The 22,814-nt window shown below is 45.9% G+C and overlaps 1 protein-coding gene across 3 annotated transcripts in view; it reads left to right on the top strand.

The window, feature by feature from the left end:
• Positions 1-10,100, top strand: part of LOC122182701 (tropomodulin-2) — a 34,513-nt gene extending 24,413 nt beyond the window's left edge. For all 3 annotated transcript variants that reach the window (XM_042876202.1, XM_042876204.1, XM_042876203.1), the window contains exons 5-10: positions 1,479-1,565; positions 3,568-3,698; positions 4,317-4,424; positions 4,716-4,859; positions 5,164-5,308; positions 6,965-10,100. In XM_042876202.1, the coding sequence (XP_042732136.1) occupies positions 1,479-1,565; positions 3,568-3,698; positions 4,317-4,424; positions 4,716-4,859; positions 5,164-5,308; positions 6,965-6,999 (650 nt within the window). In that variant the 3' untranslated portion in view covers positions 7,000-10,100. The remainder of the gene's footprint in view (positions 1-1,478; positions 1,566-3,567; positions 3,699-4,316; positions 4,425-4,715; positions 4,860-5,163; positions 5,309-6,964) is intronic.
• Positions 10,101-22,814: the final 12,714 nt, after the last annotated feature.

A 22,814-nucleotide genomic window follows, 5' to 3' on the forward strand; every position in this document is an offset into this window, starting at 1 on the left:
ACCGGGGTCAGGATCCTCCCCAGCTGCTGCTGTCTCACTGCAGGGACAGGTGGCCAGCCTGGGGCCACGCCATGCCCATGAGCACTTTGAGCATGACCTGAGAGCGGCTGCAGAGCTTTCACCTATCTCTAATTGATGTGGGGCAGGCAAGCAGAGGAGATGAAGCAGCTAATGAGAACTGGGGAAGGGAAGGGTCAACAAGTGGGAGACTGCAGGCTGGGGCATGTGCTTTGTTAGAGATCACTGATGTTACTGTGTGCTGAGATGCATGGCTCTAATCTGTATAAAAACTGTGGTGGGAGAGTTTCAGCTCCATTGGCCTATTTCTGTTTTTAATTAAGAAAATCTAAATGAAATATGTCAGTGTTTTCCATTCATCTGAATCTATGTTAGATCAACATTAAGCCCAAACTTCGTATAACTGTTGTGTTGTCCCATCAAAGGACACGATCTCACCAGTATCTTCCGTAATCCTTGGCTACACCACACGTATGGGGATGCGTTAGACTTGGCTCTGGCTGACATGTGGTGTATCAAGGAATTGTAGGGCTGTGGTGCAGCTGGCACTTCTCCCGGAGCCTGAAGTTTACGGAATTGAGTTCCAAGTGTTGCTCAGCTCTGGTCAGCATCCAACCATTCGTGACTGAGTTTGTAGGTATCAAAGTCTAACAGAAAGCAGCAGCACACCTACTGCTGAGAGTTTTGAATGGAGTCTGTAACAGCAAATATCACTGCTTACAGAACAAAGAGTTTCTCTCATAAGGAAAATGTGATGATAAAAGTAAAAATTGACATTAATAGCATACAGTCTGAGTAGATAATCTAAGGGGGAAGGAAAAAGCATAATTTATTCTCCAACACTGTGGAAGTTCATTTGCACAAAACATAACTTTGTATCTTTGATGCAGTTTAGTTCTCTTTTCTCACAATAGCTTACAGCCTTACTATTTACTTTAAAGTGCTGAATAAATTCTTCTTCTTCCTAAGCATGTTAGCAGCTATGTGCTTCTATAACAACCCCAGGATGAATACCCATTTATTACCCTAACCACATGCGAAGTCAAAACCATCTCCAATTTGCCAAACAATACAACAAGGAGCAGTAAGGGGTTTGGGTTGTATGTTACAGGAAAAAAAAATGAAATCATTAGGAGGGTAGCATTGCAGCAAGCTACCCAAAGAGACTGTGAGATTTCCATCCCTGGATGCTTTCAGAACCCAGCTAGACAAAGCCACGGCTGACCTGGTTAATGCTGGCAGCACTCCTGCAAGGGAGGGATGCTGGACAAGGTGCCTCCTGGCAGTGCCTTCCAGCTGGCACTTCCCTGCATGCATGCTGCAGCAAGCTCAACTCAGAGCTAAAATTTTATAAACTCTTTGTTTGGGGAACTAAAGTAGAATTTGTAGCACGTGTTTTTCTGCAACCTCTGTTCCTGCCGTTAACGTTGTATCCTGTTGCTGATGTTTACACATTATAGCTGTTCTTGGAGTGCACAACATGGTCAATAACCCAAAATTTGATGAAGGAGGAGCCCGCAGTAAAGATGGAAAAGGAAGCATGAGAAGTAAGCAAACATTTCTTTGTGGGCTATATGTCTGTTATGTGGCTCCTTAGGTACATGGGAAGCACAGTCATCCAAGAAACCCAGAAGCATTTATAGTAATTAAAGCAGACTTGTGGTGTATCAAATCTCAGAGGTGAGGGTCACATTTGAACCCCAGGTTTTTCTCATCATAGGCTCAGGAGCTGCTGTGCCTCCATCCAGTGCCCAGCGAGCTCTGGGACGCCAAGTAAGGTAACTTTGCTGTTTGAGGCAAATTGTGGAGTGCCCTTTGCCATGGAAGCGGTACTCAAAAAGCACTTTCTTCTTGCAAGGCCAGGAGACTCATTTCCATCCCTTTTTACCGAAGAGGAGGTGGGAAAGCAGGCAGAATGCTGTGTCACTTCATTTTTCTCAGGATTAAGGCTCTCTCTCTCCTCAGTGGGGCCCTGTGCAAGCTGCCATCTATCTCCTAGCAGGCAACTGCATACATTAGTAATCCACACAGATTTCAAATTATTTTTGTCGCTCGGAGTCACAATGTCAGCTATGTGAGTCAGCTAAACTATGCTCCAAGTACAGACTTACCAGCCAGAAAATTGCCCTGTCACATCGCTTTACTCTTTGGTCCAAAAGCAATGCCTTTCCTTGGCCAGCTGAAATGGTTCAATACGAGAGAGACACAGCTCAGAAGTTGCCTGTCAGTGTGGAGAAACTGCACCGTGATTGAAGAAACAAAATAAAACTCATGAGAAACTATAAGAAAGGGAAAAGGGAGAATACTGCTAACTCTAGGCTGAGTAACAGAGTAACCCCAACTGAGGAGGGGGGTGAGTCCCTGCCCAGGTCCCAGCCTGGCATGGCATTGCTCTAAGTGCAAACTCACTTTACTGGTTTTTCTTTGCTTTCCATCCTTGAACCCAAAGTCCAGCAAATTCTCTACCAGCAGTTTTCAACTTCCTGATCTTTAGGAAGGCTGGAGTGTTCTTCAGGCACATGCGTGGTCTCTCAGGGAGTTGGTAAAAGAGTAAAAATGATGTAAAGGGGAATGGAATGAAAATCAGCTTCGAGTTTGTGAATGAATTCATCTCTGTTAAGTTCTAAAGTGTATTTGGTTTTGTTTTGGCCCATGATGTGGGACGAACTTTGCACTGAACAGAAATGCATAGTGCACAGAGGCTTGAGCACAAGTTTTCTAAATAACTCACTGTGACAAAGTGAAAGGGTTTAAATACACATGTGGTCCAAAACATACTCCTTTGTTTCTTCTAGTGGCTTGGGTGGTCAGGGCTTACAAATTAATCCTCACAACTGTATGTTTTGGAATTAGAAGTACTAATTGTGTTCTAAGCTACGACTTTTATGCATTTCTAAGGATATTTGGGCTTGTAGCTGCCAATAGTCAAAATTGTATCTCTTTGGAGCATGAGTACTCAATGACTCCATAAATCTTAGTGCTAGCAGACAGACTTGCTTTTCATGTTTTGATAGTTTTATTACTCAAAAATTGCAGATGTTGCAATTTTACAAGAGCTAATTGAATTTCTAGGAAGGCAGATAGCATCAGAGCAGAGAAGGAAGTGAGGGGCCTCCTGATCCCAGGCTGTTCTTAGCACAGTCTATCTGTAGATGTGGAGGTTTGCTCACTAATGCAGTGGGTAGGTTCTGAGCACTCCTTCCTTATGGATGTCAGATGAAGAACAAAGCAGCCCTTGCTGTATATTACGTCCTATGCAATAGTCTTAAAAGCTGCTTTGGCTCAAACTAATTGTACATACACAAGGAAGGAAGCTGCCCGTGATGATACCTCCCAGCTCTATGGCTGCTATGGCCCCAGTGATGTGCTTCTGTGCAGGAAGGTGCCAGGGACACGGCAAGGACACGGAGCTAATGCTCCTGCCTCTGAGCTCTGTGGTTCATGCTACCCTCTTCCTGAGCACAGCTGTCCTAAGCAACAACTGAAGAGTCAGGCTCACCCACCGTGCCTGGTCCTGATGTCAGCATTTGATGCGGTCTTCTTTTGCAGATGTGGTCAAAGGTGAAAAGGTGAAGCCCATTTTTGAGGAGCCACCTAATCCAACCAACGTGGAAGCAAGTTTACAAAGGATAAAAGCAAATGATCCTACTCTCATAGAAGTTAATCTGAACAACATAAAGGTAGATGCCATGGTTCCGTACAAATCCTCGCAGATGGGTTTATTCAGATATTTCCAGCACCCTTTTATCTTTATATTTTTACTCTCTGTACTTGGCAGGGAAAGCAGCACGCACAGGACAGGGCAGCAAAGGGAAGGTTTCTAAAGGCTCCCAGGTCATCAATGTCTGATATTGAATTAGAAGCCAATTGAAAGCCCGCAGGGTGACTCCCTCTGGCTGCCTTTCTTTAGCAGTTCGTAAAGCAACGCATCTCCTGGGCACTACATAATCATCACTGCCCTAATTCAATTAGCCCACTATGGAAATGGGGAGGAGCTGGGATGCAGAGACTCTGAACTACCAGCAGCAAAATGGGAAAGTAGCTCAGATCAGTCACGTGCTGGCCTTGGCCTGACCCAGATACAGGCAGCGCTGACACAGTGTGCCCGCACAGAGCTCCACATGGCTGCTGAGCACCCCAAGCACAAGTGGTCCTTCCTGAGATGCTCTTTTGGGCACTGGGGATGGTTTCAAGCACACAGTCTGTGGCTATTAATCCATCAGTTTGATGATGAATAGAACCAGTGTCTACTGATGTGACTGGCTTTCCTAACTACTCGATTTATCTTCTTAATGTAGAATATCCCTATTCCAACACTAAAAGAATTTGCAAAAGCCTTGGAAAGCAACGTACATGTGAAGACATTCAGCCTTGCTGCTACTCGAAGCAATGACCCTGTAGCTATTGTAAGTTATGACACTGTTTGGAAAATAAAATACAGTGTTAAAGTAGGTCTGTATATGCTTTAGGATAGAGCTTTTACTTTACCTAGCAGAATTTCCCTGCTACTATGCGAAATAGAAGCATATTCTATTCTATGCGTACTAGAAGCATAATCTATTTTGACTTACCTCCATTCTCTTTTAAGCCTATCTGTATTTTATTTCTTTGTAGATAATAAGCCATGTTTTACAGATTTGCTGTTATTTCCTGAAGCTTTCAAGAACTTGATCTGTTCCCTCTTTCTAACCCCTCAGGCATTTGCAGACATGTTGAAAGTGAACAAAACACTGAAGAGTCTGAATGTAGAGTCCAATTTCATTACTGGGACGGGTATTTTGGCACTGATTGATGCGTTGAAGGAGAACGAATCCCTGACAGAGATTAAAATTGACAACCAGGTAAAGAGAGAGCATTGAACTGCAGTCCCCTTCTGTTTCCCTTCTGTGCAGATTCCCAGAGGGCCCTGGCAAAGCCAAGGCAGCCTCTGGAGCTGTTCTGCAGCTCATGTCCCATGCAATCACACCATGGAAACTGTCCAAATAAAACTAGGAAAAAGGAAATCTAAAACCCAGAGCTATGTCTCCAGGGAAGGGATTCTCTTTGTAGTTTGAGCACCGTACTGAAATATAAGCTCTTATTTTCTGTGTTTTGAGAACAAATAGTTTCTTTTCTTTTGGGGACATTTCACTATGTCACCAACAGAGGCAGCAGCTGGGGACAGCTGTGGAGATGGAGATTGCCAAGATGCTGGAGGAGAACTCCAAGATCCTCAAGTTTGGATACCAGTTCACAAAGCAAGGCCCACGAACCAGGGTAGCAGCGGCTATCACTAAAAACAACGACCTGGGTAAGATGCTTCTCCATCCATTCCTCATCTGTCCAGTTGAGCCAAGCCCTGGCCTTTACACTCTTGAGTCTGTACATCAGATTGAATATTAACTTCACAACATCCAGGCTGTATGTAAGGGGTGATGTGAAACTCCACAGGCTCTAGAGCACAGAACACCTAAGGTCTTATTGTGATGCTCCCAGTTGTGTGGGAAAGGGAAGTAAGCCTTTTCCAGGCAATGCCCTGGATGTCCAGCTGTCCCGTTGGCTCTTCTGGCCAGTGAGTAAAGGCAGCCAGCTCCACTGCTTGCTCAGGGACCACAGGAGTCCTCACCTTGCCATAGCAGAGCAAACCTGACCAACTGAGGGAACATTAAAATTTACTGCTCATGTGGCCAGTGACAGGAAAGGATAAGAGAGCTTTGCACGTTTTACCTGAGTGTGATGCTCTGCTCTGTGCTTAGACAGAGCAGGGAGGAGATGGCTAGGCAGGAACAGTTTAGAGTAAAAGGAAATAAAATAAAAATAAGCTCAACAAGGTGGAACTGATTAATAACACAAAGTGTGGAGTCAAACCACTATGCATTTGGTTGGGTTTCTCTCTTAAAGAGCTAAGATAAAAATTGGGCTAGAACCTACTTCTTCCCTGCCTCATATTATTTTTAGCAGTACTTAACCATCCTCAAAATACACTCTTGTTCCTGAAACTATTCATTTCCTTAGAAACTTTCCCTGCTATTTAACCAACTGCCATTAGGCATGTATCTTGAAGTTAATCTTCATTTTCCAGGTTTTGCATTGTGTGGCTTTCTTCAAGATTTAGTGAGGCAGAATATTTTCAAAAAATGAAATAACTGCAGCAAAACACTAGGAGACAAATGATGGATTATACACTGATGGCCTTGGATTAATGCAGTGTTTGCCAAGAAAACACTGTGAAATAAACCTCCTGATAGCAAAGTAATGGGATTTTTGCAGTTATATATTACTATTGACTTTCTGTAGGTGCACATTCATCCAGTTTTACTGCCTTTGTTGTCCACTCCAGCAATTTAATATCAGGAGCAGGACACGACAGTTCAATGTAACACCACCTTGTATCACATGAACAGAAGAGCATCCTTACCTGGCCAAGTCAGAGAGTATTCAGTGCATTTTTACTGGGATATGTAGCAGCAGATGGGGCCCCATGAGACCTGCTCTGTACAGCCATAATGCATCTCAAGTGCTGTAAAAATTCATACGTGTCTCCTTGTTACCTGAATCCTGCCCATAACACCAAGCTCATCACTCTTTGCTCTGCTTACTGGCAATCTCAACCTACTCTGTTCTGAGTTAATTGGTGCTGGTTAACATTGATGGCTGATGTCATCATAGCACATGAAGTTTGAACAGAAACTTTAAACAGAAGCTGTGAGGTCGGGTATGTTTTCCTGGTTGCCATTACCCACTGATATCAGCACTTCAATTTATTTTCTCAGACCTTATGATTGTTGTTTATCTACAACAGAGACCCCTGCAACTAGAGAAGTTAGTTATGGTATTTACGAACATAACAGTGCTGAGTATTTGTTAGAAGCTCCCTCTTCCCACTCACGTCACAGGAAGGGAGTGTGTCGCTGAGAAAAGTGCTCTGGTTCTCACTGACTGCTCTTTTCTTGTCCTGCTGTCCCAGTTCGCAAGAAGCGCGTGGAAGCAGAGCGGCAGTAGCCACACACAGCGGATGCACAGCAGAACTGGAGCCCTCCAGCACTGCAATACCAGAGTGTTCATGGGGAGGGAGGGAAGGCGTCAGAAAACCATTGCAATGGAAGCTGCTCCTTTCTGTTAACGTCTCCTCTTAACCTTGAAAACGCAGCCTGATCATTTTTAACTTCCACAGTTGATTTAATTTTCGTGAGGAAGATTCATAGTTGGTTTGAGTTTAATGAAAATGTTTCACAATATCTGAAGCCAATATGCAGCATCTTAAGTGTGCTACTGGGCATAATGTGTAGTGACATTGACCCTTATTTTAGGCACTTTTGGATATGCTGAAGTATGAACTTGTGTATGGATAAGGGGTTCTCTGCTGAAAATAGAAACCTTAGGACCAAGCCCTGCAATGCCTTACACTGCAAATAATCCTTATTGTGTGTATCATTCTGCTGAGCTGGGTCCTGCAACAGGGCACTCCCATGCACAGAGCTAGAAATGGCAGTGCAGTGTTGCAGGATCTCACCCCGTGTCCTGCAGCAGCCCTGGGGCTGTGCAGGAGCAGCCCTTCAGCAGGGCTCTGCCTGCCTGACTCAAAGTGCAGGGTCATGCTTGGGTTTGTAAGCATTGTCAAAGCACACCTGTTTACACGAGCTTGGGCTCGGTGGGACGTGTTGCAGTGTTACACTGGTACTTGTTGTCCTCATTCCAGAGAGTAAAGTAAGCTTAGTGCTGCCAATCCTATATACTTTGAATAGTAGGTTTATTTCCTATGCCAACAAGTTTTTATTTGCTCATAGAATATGCAGTTTACAGCTATTAATCTAAACAAGCATTTGTTTTGCCTTGAGCTCTATGTTCTGGTATTTATATATATATGTTAGCATTGTAGCAACGTTCTCAGGACCTTTTTGATGAAGGCTAATTGAGTAGTTAACCTTGACCAGTGGCTATGCTTCCAGGAAAAACAACAAGAGAGTATTTGGACCAACTGCAGAACTCACATGCACAGACTTCAGTTGGGTTGGCACGAGGCACTCGGGTTGTCACCTGAGTGCTTGGCCAAGTAAGGACAGATTGAAGGTAGGCACAAGCGGCCGTCACTCAGATGCCAGACAAACTCATAATCTAGGGAGAAGTGCTTGTGAAGAGCAGCTAACCCCAGCGTGCAACAGCATTACATTAGTCTGATGTTTGTATCGTGCATCCTGCAGTCCAAAGCTAGTCTGTACCACTGTTTTGTCACAGCCACCAGTTGGCTCTGGCATACAGCCATGCTCGCTGTGGCTGTCCATCAGCAGCCTGGGAAGCTCCAGGCAGGTGTGCTGCTGACACCAGTGCTCGTGGAAAGCTTCAGAAGCACACTGGGGCACATCAACTTCTGCTTCAAGTGCTCCCTTGGGACATCAGGGACACAGTGCTGCTTCTATCACATGGTGACAGCCCCCAGCCTCTGATGGGGCACAGCCCTGGAGTGGGTTTGGCTGAGCAGAGCAGGAGTGCAGGCTGACGGGCACAGTGCTCTCTGTGCCTTCTTCACGATCATGAGTAGGCCCACACCAGCCCCTCCTGTTGGTCTCAACTGAATAACATTCACTCAAATCCCACTTAAGTATGATGCCAAGCTGGGATGCAGAGTACCTGCAGTTGACTTCTCCAGTGAGCTCCCAGTCTATACCATATCTGCTGAAGCCTTTCTTTAGAAGTGAAAACAATACATGGGAGTCTCGCTGAGATCTTCCCTGGATCCATGGAGGATTTACTGTAGAAAAACTCTGATATTCCTTTAGAAAATAGCAAGTTCTGTAACACAGTCATAACTCTGCAGGGTCTTAAACAGACAGTCCTTAAAACCATCTGGAACAGGTGCTGGGCTTTGTAGCACTGAGGAAGAGAGAACCCACATTCCTGAAGGCAGAAGATGACTGCTGACCAACCTCAGTGGTCAGAATCATTCTACTCCTATTTTCTTCTTTTGTTCCAATGAAGAGAATCCCAACTGTCATTTTTTAAACATATTTAATTTTTTTTAACATTTTTGTTAGGAAGGGTGGTACATGCATGTGTGTTCAAGGGAAACAAGTGCAATCCATTTCTCTTCTTATCTGCCATTTCAGTGTTGGTGTGTGCATGCAGCGTTCCACAAGGATGGCTGGCATGGCTGCCCCAGTGCCTGCAGCATGCAGTTCCACGTTGTTTTATGCAGAGCTGCACATGCGGCCTCACTGCCCCACAGCTGTGTTCAGCTCACATCATAGGCCAGGGAACAGTTTGGGGAAGCCCAGGACCACCTCCTGCCCTTCACACCCCATGTCTTTTGCACCAGCACATGTTCTCCAGGAGGAGGGGTGCTCAGACACTGGGTATCACCCCCAGCCTCAAAAGCTGAGCACCCTGTGGCAGGGACTCAGGCTCTGCTCCTTTGGCATATGGGGAGAACACAGCAGCCTGGCCCTTTGCTCCAGGCAGCCTCTGCCAGCTCTGCTCCTGTCTGTGATGGATCAGGGACATCCGTCCTGCCTCTTCTGGGTGCTCTGCACAAGGGCTTTTCATCATCTGGCCCTGAGCATCACATATCAAACACTGCAACAATGTAAGGATCCATTCAGTACAACAGCAGCACAGTGGTGATGCTTGAAGGAAGAATTTTGCATTTATGGCTCACTTATAGGGTGATTTATCTGGTGGAAATCTCAGGTAACATGAAGGGGTCAGGATGGGACAGGTTCCTATTAAAGCCACACTTCCCAACAGCACGAGCAGGGTAAAGGACAGAAGAGGCCCTTTTTCTTAAGCAAACCTTCAGGAGTATCTTTGTCTACTTTTGCACATTGCTTCTTGAGTTGACAGTTTCAGTTTGGCTCGTGTTTTTTATACAGTTTTTTCATGGAAAAGCTCAACTTTGTGTGTGTCCCAACATGTGTGTGAGTGGTGGTGTGTGCTAAGGGCAGTGCAGTGTTCATGTTAAGCTCTAGATGAGGTGTTTCTGCGGGACCATAAGTTACTGCATGCGCACAGCGTGGTGCATATTACTCAAGGGAAAGGGAATTGCCACACTATGTAACAGTGACTCCCCACCATCATGGTTTTTCTAAATAAACCCTCATAAAAATTTAGCTTTTGTGATTTTTTTGTGGTGTTGTACTTCAAATCTGCCAGGGTTCACCTTCTCTCTCTGTTATGTGCTCAGGACTGGGGCTCTTTGCTTTATTGACGTGACACGGGGAGCACACACTGATTCTTTGTACACACAGCTCTCCAAGCTTCAGGGGAACCAACACACTGCCTGCTTGGATCTCCATAGATGCCTAAAGGCTGAGCTAGTGAAATCATCACACTGCTGTACACCGACACACAACACAAATACAAATAATGCTTTCAATACCAACACCAACGTGTCACAGCATCTTTCCACTTTTCTTTTCTTGCATGCCCCCACCCCCCAAAAAAAAGAAAAAAAAGAAAACAACAACAAAAGGATAAGGCACTTGAAGAAAAGGAGGAAATATCTCAGTGAGAAAACAACACATCTGTGCCCAGTATGCAGTTCTGGGGGATTTGCAGGGCATAACACTGGGGGAGTGCTCATGGAAATACATAGCAAGATTCCCAGATCTTCAGTTAGAGCTGAATCAGGGAATACAGCTGCAGAGACACTTAGAGGTCACACACTCATTTCCCATCTCCCAGACAGGACTTTATTTCTGCACACTTTTAGCTCTAACAAGGGAACGGCAACTTGAAGACCAGGTCTGGTCCTGCATTGCTGCCGTTACACAGCCTGGGTTGAAGTCCCTTTGACCACGAGCACAACCTGTGCCAGGGAGCAGAGACGCTCAGTATCCCACCTCTGAAAGGCAAAGCGCCTTACGTGCCCGTGGAAAGCCCGTACGTCGTGTAAATCGGCGGGAAGAGCTTCCAAACGCAGGAGATCCCTCGCACAGACGCCTGCTGAGCCGGGTGGCGGCGTTCCCCGGCAGCAGCCGCTCCAGCAGCCCCGCATCCCATCGCCCGCTCTCAGAGGCTGCTCGCCGTACGGCCGCGCTCCCCCCCCTACATCCCCGCGTCCGGGGGCACAAGGGGCGGCCCCGCGGCCCCGCTAGGCGGCAGCGGCGCTCCGTCCGCGCGGTAACAACCCGCCGCTTTCGGGCTGCGTGGGGCAGGTGGGTCAAAGCCGTCGGAAAACGAAGGACAGCACCTCAATAACCGCCTTCGGATCCCGGTCTGCGCCGACCGCTGCGCGGCTGCGGGTCGAAGCTCCAGTTAAGCTTTCCCCACCGTTACGCCGTAAATGCGCAGCAGCTGAGCCGGATTTACGACTGCGGCATCTTCTTACACGCAATGCCCGCAGGGGGATGGCGGCGCGATGCCCAGGAGTGACGGAGAGGTGCTGGGCAGCCGCGGGGACACGAGCAGCTCGGGCACCTGGCGGCAGCAGCGCTCACTTTCAGAGATCAACTCTGAGACGAGAGAGAGCTCAGTTTGAACAAAGAGATGTGACGACATGTTAATAAAACGCATTTACTGCTCGAGCACACATCTTTCATTACAGCAGAACTGTTGTACTTAATATTTTCTACTCGTTTCCTATTTTATTTTGTGCTGACAAGAAAATCCAATTCAAACGCTGGATTCTTCCTTACTTTCAAAGCTGTCCAACAGAGTCCACAATTAAAAGAGCAGGTCAGAACAAGCTGCCTTCAGCACTGGTGCACTGAAAAACATGCAGCTCCCCAGGAGAAAGGCCATGCTGCTGGATGCCCCAAAGGCAGTGGGGCTCAGACTTGAGGGAGCAGTAGCAGTGCCCAACAGCAGCTATAAGGACCTGCAGTGTTCAAAGAGCCAGCTGGGTTGTTGGTTAGTGCAGCGTTGGGGTGAGCAAAGAACACCCAGGGAAGAGCTCCAAGAGCTGAGGAAAATAAGAGCAGGCTTGTAAAATAGCTCAGTTTACTCTTTTCCCACTAATGTGCACAGTCATTGTAGCACCCAGCTATGGTTTTCAGTGCCCAATGAGTTATTCCAGAGGCCATGTGTGTATTTGGTCACCCTGATGCACAGGTCACTGCTTTGCTGTGAGTCAGTCAGCTCCCTTTGTTTACAAGCAGCCTTTTTACTTCATAATACGATTATTTGGGGCCATGTTTTTCTATAACGTGGGCTATGGGGCCAGCTTGTCCAGCCTATTGTGCATCTGTTGTCCTTAATTTAGCCTATAATTCAATCAGAACAAACACTTGCATCATTCAGAATAAAATAAAGTAGCTGACAGTGTAAAACTGTTGCAGAGAGTAAGCAATGCAATGGCAGGAATGAATGCTGCAGAGTCCACAGAGCTATTTCCACACGGTGACAGCAGAGCCCACCTGCTCCAGAAGTGAAAGGCCCAAGGTCTGTGAGCCCAGCAGGGTGCAGGGATAGCAGAGTTCACCACTGGACACACGAGCGGTTTGGCACACAGGAGCTGTGAGAGATGCTAAGAAAGCTTTGGCACCGATGGGTCATTCTCTGTGTTCACACTGAGCTCAGTCATTCGCTCCGCTTGGAGCTTCACAGAGGAGACCTCGCGAGGGAAATTCATTTGAAAACCCTTAAGCTGGTGCCAAGCTATCAGCCCTCTGGCTGACCCTTGGAATCTCCTCCCCTGAACAAAGCTGCTCGGAAATTCGAGAGAAATTAATCCCCCAAAGAACACAGATACTGCCAAGGATACGTGCAGGAACGCACATACCCTGACTGCAGGCAATCTGGGTGCCACCAGCAGCCACCCCACAGCAGGCACCTCCCTGATGGCACCCAGCAGTGCCAGAGCACTGCCTCCTTTTAGGGGCTGAGAGTAAACACAGCTGCTGGGCTGAGCTAGAGGATCTCCTCATCTATCTGCTGCACAGGACACAGCTCTGTCGTGTTCAGAAGCAGAATCTCCCAAGTGTGCCCACTGTTGTGCCCCCATGAGGTGGCCAGGGCTCACTGCTCTCCTCCCAGGGCAAGGACCAGGATCCACCACAGGGGAGGCTCACCCTGCACATACCTGTCATCTTTACAGCACAACAACACTTCACTAAGTATTCTGAATGGTTGCCATGTACACATATTTCAGATTGACTCCTTGATTTGATTTCTTTATGAAAGTGTTGGAGGGATCCAGCTTAAAGTCACTATATTTATCACAACTCTGTGCATCCCAAGGGACTCGTTCAGACACAGCACTAAAAGAGCTCTCCAGTGATATTGCAGAGCTCTGATCTCCTCAGCAGCTCTTTATGGCTCCTTGCAGTTATTACTGCAGCTCCCAGCCACTTTCGCACTGCTAGGGAAGGAGCTGCTGGTCTACTAGCAACGGTAGTGGAACTGCTTTGAGAACCCATTTTCTCCTTAAATAAAAGCATTCAAGTTGATCTCTGTTTTACACATATGTAGATCTTATAATAAATGGTACTGCTAATAGAAACCAGGCCTGTAACAGGATACAGGAGAGCAAGAGCAGCATTTTCCCCTAATTGCCGGATGGCAGCAGTGGGAGGGATGCGCAGTGTGCAGGCAGGTGGCCAGAAGCTGCTCAGGGTGAGAGATGAAAGCAATGCATCTGTGCTTGTAAAGCTTTACAATTCAAAGATTGAGGTCTGAAGTGCTCTTTCCCCCTGAAGGCAGATGACAAAAGACTTTTGCAAATAAAACCAAGCTTTAGCTAACAAAGCTGACTTGCACAAAGCCATGTGCAGGGAAGTGGAGGGAGAAATCACTGCAAGGTCATCTGAGCACATAAGGACTAGAAAGCTGACAGAATACAGCTAGTAAGGCCAAGGTGGAGGTGCCAAGGTAACAGCCAGAGCCTTAAAATGAAATTTCATGGACTGTCAGTGAAACTCCAAGTCGATTCTGTGCACAGACAAAACGCTCACAGCAGATGACTAGCAGAAATCCTCGCAAGCACTTTCATTATGAGAATTCCTCCTGATCAATCAGTTAGAAATGACTGAATTACCAGTACAGTACAGCATCACCTACTGCAGAGCAATACATTTTAACCACTTCATAAAAATAAATTTGATCAACATCTCAGTCTAATTCTTATACACTTCACCTTTGCAACAGGAGGTCTGAATCCACACCCTGCTGAGGACTCGTAGGCTGGGATGAACAGGGCACACGTGGAGCTCTCTACTTAGGGACAGGCATGGAGCTGCTGGCTCTGGAGGAACAGAGCCCTATGGTGTTCCAATATGGACCCAGGGACAGCTCAAGTGAGGATGAGCAGTGGTACCTGCTTTGGATGTGCATCAAAACCAACCGTCACTGAGAGGCTTGGACTGTTAATCTTAAGATTTGCAATGCTGTTCAATTCCAATTATTCAAGGGCACAGAGTTATGATTCATAAAGAGGCTTTTAAGATGATGAGTCTGAGCCCCACACTGGAACAGCTCAGGTAGCGCTCCCACCATAGATAGATAATCACTTGGGTCATTTAAAGGCTACAGAACTTAGCTCTAAATCTCACATGTGCATTTGTGGCAGCAATTACATTTTGCAGATCCTGGCAGCCTCAGCTGGATGGAGGCCTCAGTGTGCCATGCAGAGCACAAATGGGAGCAGTACTGAGGTGCTGCAGGACATCCTCTGTATTCACAGTGTGGATTCTAAGCAGAACCCCAAAGCAGTACTTGGAAAGTAGCATTTTCTTTAATTTGATTATTAGGTTTTAGATAGAAGCATTTAATTCTTTAGTGGGTATGTTCACTGCTGAAGGTGCTTTCTGGCCATGCCTTGAAGCAAATACAACTGCTACAAACAGCATGGAATTCAAAGGTCACAGCATCATCGAGCCTCAGTGATTACCATTATTTTTCCTTGCAGTTATGACTATGCTAAAATTGTGATCTCAATTCACAGGGCCATTAAACACATCCACTCCTGTTGCTTCGGGCAAACAGCACAGGCTGAAGAATCGCCGTACCACTTGGTTAGCTGATGCTCACAGCACCTTTTTCCTCAAGTAGGCCAATTTGCCAGCACAAAACCATGCTTTTGTTTAAATTCAGTCTTTCACTTTTCAGAGCTGTGAAAAAAGATTCCAATTTTAGCATGTATTTAGCATCACAGCCAGCACCTCAGAGCTATCGCTGAACACTTCCTTCTGCCTGCTCCCAGTAAGACACACATTCCTGCCAGAGCAGGCAGTCCTGGTTTGCTAGAGGAGTATTCACACTGCTTGAGCCTTTTGTTTAAGTGTGCACTGACACAGCTAAGTGCACTTGGGACATGAAAAACACCCCAGGAGCCGCTTCATACCTCATTGTTTTTCCTTGAGAATCAAGATTTTAGTGTATTTTTCTCAGTTTAATGTATTTCTCCCCTGCACTGGTTTGGATTGATTACACAAACTGCCATCTCCCTCAGCTTGAAAAGTAACACATAATGACCTGCCTTAATTTTTATTGCATACTTTGCACTCAAGTTAAATATCATACTAATCAATCACTGGTGACCAGCAATACAGCAGTTGTACAAAATCCTACTCCTACCAAAAGAGTATTAATTCTTACCTGTGACAGATGGCTAAAATGATCATTAGCAAAAGCAAATGGCAATGAGGTCTCTTACAGCACTGAATAAATTAATATATTCAGTACTCCTTGCTTCTCAATGCATGTATTAGACAGTGGCAATCAGCTTGCTGAGTTTAATTGGTATGACTAAATACTGAGAACTGCATTGGAGAGAAAAAGTCAGGTGGGATCTTTCTATAAGTCCTGCAGAAGAGGACTGAGGCAACAATGAGGTCTGAACACCTAGCCTAACCCCTCAGATCCACACAAAGTGAGTGCCAAGCCATGACCACCCCATCCCCTCACTCAGAGTGGCACAGCCTGGTTTACAAATCATCTGTCTCCAAAGGGCTACACCAGTTCCAATGCCAAGGTGTGCCCAAAGCTTCTGAGCTTTTGGTTCCAGCTCTGAAGCTGCAACTGAAGCTGCAAAAATGAGTTCTGCATTTTGTACTCACAGGGAACAGACAAATCCTCATGGCTTTGCTCTGCAGAGGAATTCCTTTGGCCCCTGCTCCCTCTCCTTCCCCTCCTCTTCCCTTTGGATGGTACGTTCTTCTAGAAGCAAGGCACTGAGCCATGCTGCAAGACGTATAATAAAAGAGGGCATCTTGTCGCAGTGCCACAGTAGTCATTGGGAAGCAGATGACCCTGAGAACCTGAAGAAAACTTTGACCTCACTTATCTGTTCAGGTGACTTGGAATTTGGGAAGTAGTTCAGAGCAGCCTGAAAAAACTGCTTAGCAGGAAAAAAGATGAGGCAAGTTTCAGCAAAACCGTATGACTGAGAACATGAGCATTGCATAAGATGCATTTGGGTTCTCAGCTCATCCCTGTCAGTGGCTCAGTCACTCTTTTGGAAATATCTGTTCAGCTGCTGAGCATGCCTCACCAGAGAGGCAGGGCTCCCTGCTTGGCTCAGGTGAGTTAGTGACCGTGGCAGTTGTTCTGCACTCCTTCCACTCCATCAGGCTCAAGGCCAGCAGCGGAGTTCATCTCAGGAAAATGAAAACCCCTGGTGCCAAGGAATAAAATGACAGATTGGAACAGTCTATTTTAGAAGAGAGCTGCCATGTCTAGTTAGTATCATACACAGATCAGCTGCACACTAACACATGGATGCTGGGCTGAGCTTGGAAACCAAAGCCAGAAGTAATTGAGCATTTCAGCCAAGAAATAAAAGGAAAAAAATAATCACAAGCTTTTCTGTGTTGGATTGCAAGGAGTGAGCAATCACATTTTGCCAATGTTCTCCAGTTTTCTCCCATCATTTTCATTCAAATGATCTTCCTAAAGGCAAAACACCAGCACAGATGATGCTATACATCACCACATTTGAAATTCAAGGGAAGCTACAGTTGATTGTTGCAAGCAGCAAGGAAATCAATAGATTTCTTTTGCAATTCAAGTTTCTATCCAAACTCTAGCACTCATGTTTGCAAATTCAGAGCACAGGTCAGAATCGTACCCACTGCCATAATCTTCTGGACATTTCTTTCCTGTGTTCTCACATTCAGTGCCAGTGCCCCAGACAGTGTTCCCATACCTCACTTGGGTTTGATGGGACTTCAGACAGCACAGGCTAAAACCACATGGGGAGCCAAAATGATGGTATGGTAAATGCTATTTTATGGCCAGTACTAGAGTCTTAATTAAGCAGCTCTCAGCAACCAGAAGCAGAGATACAAATCATTCTGAGAGCTCTTCAGCACAGGCTGCTGTCAGCTGAGCCAAGTCATCATAGAGATGATTTTCCTGGCAGTATTTGACGGATATTTCACAGACTGAGGCCTTTGTACACTCATACACGCTGTGTTTCTTACACACAGACACAATAATTACAAAGACTATCAAAGAATGGTGAGCAAGAATGAGCTGCTCATTGCAGCAAGTGCTTTACAGGAAGAGGATTAAGCAATGAGGGCATGGGGAAAAGAGCTGAAAAGACATTAAAATGGCACTCAAAGAGACCTTGAAGCAAAGTGAGGCAGGGAAGATTCAGGTACTGAGATGACTAGGCCTGAAGGACTCCCTAGAAGAGACTCTGCGGATGAAATTCTTTGAGGAGGAAGAAATAATTTAACTGCAATGACCATACATATTCATGTCTGGCTTCACAAGCCCCACCGATGCTTGAACAAACAAGTCTATTGCCAATTAGATGTGCCAATGCAGAAAGTGCAGTATTTGGACACTGCACCAGAATGATATTATATTACAGCACCTAGGAGCAGTACCTTCTGTCCTTCAGAAAACACGAGGACACAAGAACATTTTCATCATGACATTGGCTCATCTGACAAGTACCAAGGATAACATGTGGGTAGGATATATACAATCTCTTTGGACAACTGAACTACAGCAGTGTGGAAAATTGCAATATATTCTGAATACACTGGAAATATTAAAACAAAGTCCTCCCAAAAGATTCGACTCCCCTCACTTCCTGTTTTTGACTTTTAACTTACAAAGCAGGTCACACGCTGGCATGCTTCTCAGCAGCTCAGAGTTAAACTAAGTGCACTAAGCTGAGGTTTACTGAGTGAGGAGCCAGCACCCTTTTGCTTCCAGCAACATTGCTCCAGAGACAACAGCCTCCAGCAGAGAGGCAAAGTATAGAGCAGAGCAGCACTGCTGCAAGTTGTCTGCCTACAGGTCATCATTACCCCCTTATTACCTGTTCATCTCGTATTCTGGCTTAGACTTGCTTTGGAGCAAGTCTAAGCAAGTCGGTGGCCTCCTGCACACCAGAACATGGCTGCAGGATGTTTCCCCTGCAGGCATCATGCTGTTGGAGACGTCAGACTTGAGTCTGCTCAGAGTCCAGAGAGAAAACCATGAAATACTGAGATAAGACCCAGAGAGTGCAATGGGAAGCAGTGCTTGGTCAAGCATAGGGACCTGCACCTGTTACAGACTAAGTTAAGAAGAAGCACCCAGAAACACTCAGCTGGCCAAGCAATGACCCACTTCATCCACCACCATTCTCAATTCCAATAACACCCCTGTAATATCTTGAAGTCCATCTCTTCATCGTGCTGGATGAGAAGCATACTGTGAGAAGCATGAGCACTGCTGGTTTTGTGCCCAATTTGCAGCTGCTAAAAATAGGCTCAGACTGAAAGCACATTCCCATTTTGGACACCAAGTGACAACATCTGCCACGATGCTGATTAGGCCCAATTAAAGTATTCCCACAGGAAGAAAACACACACTAGTAAACAGCTCAGAGGGCACAGAGCTCTTGGAATAGAAACTTGCTGTGCAGCTCCAAACACACCCATGTCACTGCTCTCACCTCACCCAAGAGCAGCCTCTCCCTGCAGTGGGATGGGCAGGAGCCCCACAGGGGTCCTTGAGGAACTGCTGCAGGATGAAGCTCTGAGTCACCTCCAAAATTACCCAACTGCAGATGCTCTTTCTGAGTTCAGCTTTGCAAGCACTTTCGTGCAAGGAAAACAAACAAATCCCCCTTATTTTCAAATGCTGCTCTTTGCAAGCACTTGCCCCTCCCCCTCTTGACAAAGCAGGCAGCTGGAGCTGCAAGCACACACGGCAAGAACCAGCATTTGCACTGCTGCTGGAGCCAGTCTGTCAGCTGGGCAAGGAGCTGGTGGGACACGTGCAGGCTCAAGACTTGGAGGGTATCTGACAGAGGCTGAAAACTTACAGCTTGCATTTTGGAGAAGTTGCACGTGATCACTTGAGGAAACCGAAGCAAACTGGACCGTGGGGGACTGAGCCTACTGGTAGTTCAGACTCTGCCTTGTATGGGCAGCTTTAGCTCAGGGCTGAAGCCAGATCCACCTTGAAGACAACAGATGACAGAAATGTGGGATGCGAATGGACAGCTGAGAGAAAAAGGGTCAGTGAGAACAAATATGGATGAATTTAGTAGCACATGGAGCAGATTAGCTGCTCTGGATTTTTGGGTATCAGGTAACTTCATTCCCATTTTTAGGGAATTCTGGAGCTTCCTTGGATCCTTGACTGATTGACCGCAAGTCACTTCAGTAGAGGACAGCCCTGTTGACAGATCACTCCCTGCCTGTCCCACTGAACCCATAGCTGCAGGAAGGGCCAGAGGAGCCTTTTGATTTCAAGTCTTCCCAAACTAAAGTGAAGCTATAAGCTTATATAAAATTAATGAGTTACTCTTGACCTGCTGAAACAGGTCACACAAAGCTGACTGTAAAAAATAGCCTAAAAGTAATTGCAATAATATGTAATGTCTTCTCCTCTGTGCTTCTTCCTTTAATTAAGAAAGCCCCCTTTGGCTCAGTTGCAACTGGAACTACTTCAGCAAGTGATGCACATAATGACACTAAAGAAAAAACACCTACTCTGACAAATGAATATCGAGAATTTTTATTTCTGTCTGAATAAAGCATTTCTTGTGGTGAATCATCTGTTTACGGCTTTTCTGACAAAATATTCTCCAACCAGAATTGCTCAGACTGAAAAAGCTACATGTGGAGAAGCACTGGGTTGAGGAACGACGCTCCCTCATTACCAGCCTTCAGCTGCATTGCTCACATCCTTTGTGACAGGGCTGTCTTGCCTATATTTATTGCTGGGTATACACGCCAGGGGAGGTGCCACCAACTGTCATACTGCAGCCAGATTTATTGTATTCATTGCTTCTTTAATTAAAAGGCTAGAGCAGGGGTTAGCTGTGCTGTATCTGAATTCAGCAGGGGAAGGTGGGCAGCGTTGTTGACCCAGCACACCAGCAGCTGAAGGGCTCAGCAGCAGAAGCAGCTATCACTGCCTGCAAACCTATGAGCCATTTTGTGAGGCAAAAGGTATGTTGCTAAAATCACCTGTCATGAGTACTTTGAGTAAATGTGAAAGGGACCATTTAGTGATGCATTAATAGGTTAGTCAACATCCATCCATCCATCCCTCCGTGTGTGGAGCAGCAAACTACATATAGCAATCAGTGAGGCATAAATTAAGGTTACAGCCTGATGTGTTAGCTGTAAAGTGAGCACATTTAATCCAGGTGTCATTGAGGACAGCAGACACCATCCCAGGGTGCCTTCCTGACAACCACTGCAGCGTAGCACAACTACTTTATGATCTAATGCACATATGCTGCAGCTCCAAATGCTTCTTCCTCCTGTGCTGCTGAACTACCTGCCTGACAACTCATTAAACAGCTTGATTTCCAAGGTCTTTATGACCTAAAGGAAAAGTTGAAAAACAAGAAGGTTGAAAAGAACTGAACAAAGCCACAGAGCTTGAAGGCCAGAGGCTGCCCCTCAAGGGTCATTGGACAGCTTGTCCCACAGTCCTCCAAAGCAGCATGAGCTGCAACTCCCTGTCTTCTCAGTGCTCTGTTGAGTACAGTTTCTGGACCCATGATCCAAGGTCTAATAAGGCCAGAGGTGGCCCACTCCAATATGCAAAACAGCAGTTCACCCCACCTGTTTGCAGTGGAAGTAATGGTTGGTCACTCAAAGGCTGCTTGCCTTTTCAGCACGCACAGGTAAAGAACTAACATCAGCCAAAAGCTGACAGGTAGAGAACAAACATCAGCCAGCCAGCACCATCCCCCTCCAACAGCTCGCACCAGAAGGCAGACACTTTGAGGAAATGCAGCACCCCCGTGATAGCACAACCAGCCCTTGCCATGGGACCCAAACCACTTCCTGTGCAAGATTGCTCCAATCAGCCCAGGGCTTTTCAACACTCATTACCAAGGGATGCACAAAAACAGCTAAAGGCAATGAAGAAGGCAATGAGAGCCCTTTCATGGATAATAATATACTTAGGATGCAGCTGAGAAAGATATTCAGCTTCTGCAAATGATAAGGGGAGCAAATGAAACTTCACTGGCACTTTATAAAAGAAGCCAAAAAAATCTCTGAGAATGTAAACTCAGTACATGATATTGCAACACTCAAGTAACCTTATTACGGAAACCCATAGTAACCCCTGCTGAGAGCATTAAATATTAATAATGGCTCACAGCTGCTACTGCCACATAATGGGCTTATTTTGATGAGGAATAGGCACACAGCTTAAGTAACATGCTTCAGCTCAGACAAACCTACTTTCCTTTTGAAATTTATTCAGGTCCTTTTCTCTTTGCTGCAATTAATTACAGAACCCAGGGCTATTATTTTTAAAGGGCAAGACTTGCCTCTGATCTCTGTCCTGCATTGCACTGTTTTCCAGCAGAGGTTGCAGCATGAGCAGAGGCAGGCAGCATATCTCCACGCAGCCCTGTTCTGATCTGCTCTGTCCTGGATCCTGTGAACCTGCCCACGCGTGTAACCCACAAGGGTAGTTTCAGATGTTCCTGAAGCTAAAGCAGCTCTGTTGTGGCCGATCCCTATATCCACACTGCTGTAGTGGGAAGCTGTGAGGTTCCTAACTTGCTCCATAAGTAATATCAGGTAATGCTCCATTTCATTTAACACTTCACAAGGCAAGTTCTGCCTAAACACTTCTTTACTGATAAAATAACCACTACCTGATCATTAACAGAATGATTACCCAGCTAACAGGCACTTTCCTCTCCACTTGGCCATTAAGTTATATGGGCTGCCTTAACAAGGCTCAGGCTCAGCTGATACTGATCTCTAGTTCAGAAGCCTCCTGACTTAAGCTTGTTGATCTATAAAATAAATAAATGAAGACCATTGCATACTTACTGACCAAGATATGGATTAGTTTCAAAAACAAAGGGGCAGCTAGGAGCCCCCAGGAACAGGCAGGCAATGGACTGCATACACTTAACACTGCTGATTGTGCAGAAAGATTCATTGTGCTCTAGTGAAAAGAAAAATATCCTCAGAGTTACTTTAGGAAGATGAGGAGACGAATTTCTGAAACAGACACATCACTCCTTTCTAGAATTACCTTTGTGAGCTAATACTACAATAGTTACAAAGCAGTCGTTCCAAATAAGTTTGTCCTTAGCCAGTTCCTGTACAGTGTTGTTATGTGAGAATGCAAGGCCTGTTATCTAGGTCTGAATACCTTCTTAGGGAAAAAGCAAAAGGAGGTTTCCCCTTCTCCCCAGATACAGCTCTAGGAAACCCTCAGGTGAGCAGAGGCTTCATAGTGCTGAGTTGAGGGTTCTGAAATGAAAGCTTTCACTTAAACAACTACATTTGTAGCTGCTATAGATACAGCAATAACCTCCCCCCTGTGAAATGAGTAATGGATGTAACGATGTCTACAGGCTCAGAGTGATGACTCACAGGAGGGAACTCCTCAGTCACTTGCAATCCCAATTAGAGCATCAAGTCCAATGCCCAATTAGGTGACATCAG

This window comes from Lagopus leucura, unplaced genomic scaffold, assembly GCF_019238085.1.
Source record: "Lagopus leucura isolate 7727_CA_CO unplaced genomic scaffold, USGS_WTPT01 Super-Scaffold_100015, whole genome shotgun sequence".
Taxonomy (NCBI): Eukaryota; Metazoa; Chordata; class Aves; order Galliformes; family Phasianidae; genus Lagopus; species Lagopus leucura.